Source organism: Dendrobium catenatum, unplaced genomic scaffold (assembly GCF_001605985.2).
Source record: "Dendrobium catenatum unplaced genomic scaffold, ASM160598v2 original_scaffold_25676, whole genome shotgun sequence".
NCBI lineage: Eukaryota > Viridiplantae > Streptophyta > Magnoliopsida > Asparagales > Orchidaceae > Dendrobium > Dendrobium catenatum.
This window is the reverse complement of record NW_021344135.1, coordinates 1-1,449: the sequence shown is the minus strand read 5'-3', so window position 1 is coordinate 1,449 and position 1,449 is coordinate 1. Positions and strand designations below refer to the sequence as shown.

The 1,449-nt window shown below is 45.0% G+C and overlaps 1 protein-coding gene across 1 annotated transcript; it reads left to right on the top strand.

Annotated features, from left to right (window-relative positions):
* Positions 1-438: 438 nt before the first annotated feature.
* Positions 439-1,434, top strand: LOC110109806 (the record flags this gene model as incomplete). Its single annotated transcript, XM_028691610.1, has 2 exons — positions 439-920; positions 963-1,434. Coding segments are annotated over exons 1-2 (954 nt in total), but the record flags the coding sequence as incomplete, so codon positions are not given.
* Between the last annotated feature and the right edge of the window lie 15 nt (positions 1,435-1,449).

Here is a 1,449-nt window from a genome sequence, read left to right as displayed (position 1 = left end):
CAAGGGAGCAGAAGATAGGAATTGATCCGGATCTATATGTTTTTATCTTTTGATTGATAGTGAATCTTTTGTACTCAGGATAGGATAGATTTTTGTACTTGTGATTGTAGTATAGTTCCTGAGTATTGTACATGAACTTTTGAGATATGAATCGACTTATTATTGATGTTTTTAATTTATAGATTTTTGTTTAGACGATGATCAATTGGAGAATTGTAGGTAACTCTGATAAATGGCTGGTTAATTGACATTCTTTCCAAGTTAGATCTTGGGGCATGACAAGTTTGGTATCAGAGCAGTGTTATTGGAAGAATGGATACTTACCAGAGTTGTAGGTTTGGATTGAGAGTTAGGTAGAATGGGTAGCTGTAAGAGCTTCATTGGCATACATCATTACATGTGTGTATCATTTCTTCTGAATTGTGCAGGTGAAAAGATATGGATCCTCCGGCAGAATCCAGTATACCGAATGAGCAACACAGCGCAGCCCCAGTACCTTCAGAGAGTATGATGCAGTTGGCTACTGCGATTGCACATGTAATGGGGGATGCTCAGAGCAAAATGAGTGGGAGCAAAGAGGAAGAAGCTGATAGACACTTGCAGATGTTTCATAAGCTAAAACCTCCGTTGTTCAAAGGGGCTGTGGGACCTCAGGCTGCTGAGGATTGGATCATGAGGGTGGAAAAGATTTTTGACAGCATGCAGTGTCCGGGGAATCGAAAGGTACCATTGGCTGTGTTCTTGTTTGAGGGTGAAGCGGAGAGATGGTGGATTGGACAGCAGAGAGAGAAATTCCAGGGGAAGACCAATGTTGAGATCATATGGGATGAGTTCACCGCAGTGTTCAGGATGTTGTTTGTACCACCGTCAGCTCAGCGACAGATGCAGGAATCTTTCATGAGATTGGAGCAAGGCCGCAAGTCAGTGATGTAGTACGAGACCGAGTTTACTGCACTTGTGAGGTATGCTGCTCATCTGATTCCTACTGCCGAAGAGAAGTGCTATAGATTCCTGTACGGATTGGACAGAGAGCTGAGACATCCACTAGTATCCTTCCGGATACATGAGTTTTCTGAGCTGGTGGAGCGGGCCCGATTGATAGAGATTGACTTAGTGACACCAGTATCGAGGTATGATGATACCAGGAGGAGGAGAGATGAGGTACGACGAGATGATTCAGGTAGAGACAGAGATAGAGAGAAGAAAAGCAGGTACGATGATTTGAAGGGATCTGCATCGCGATCTGCATCGGTAGTATCATCTGGTAGTTCTGGAGAGTGCATTCACTGTGGCAGACGACATGCAGGTCGGTGCTACCTGTTGACGGGACAGTGCTTTCACTGTGGACAGCAGGGGCACAGAGCAGCAAATTATCCTCAGAAAGGATTGGGTGGAAGGACTGATTCTGGCATGGGTACAGGACAGCAGAGGACTGTTGGCTCGAGGGCT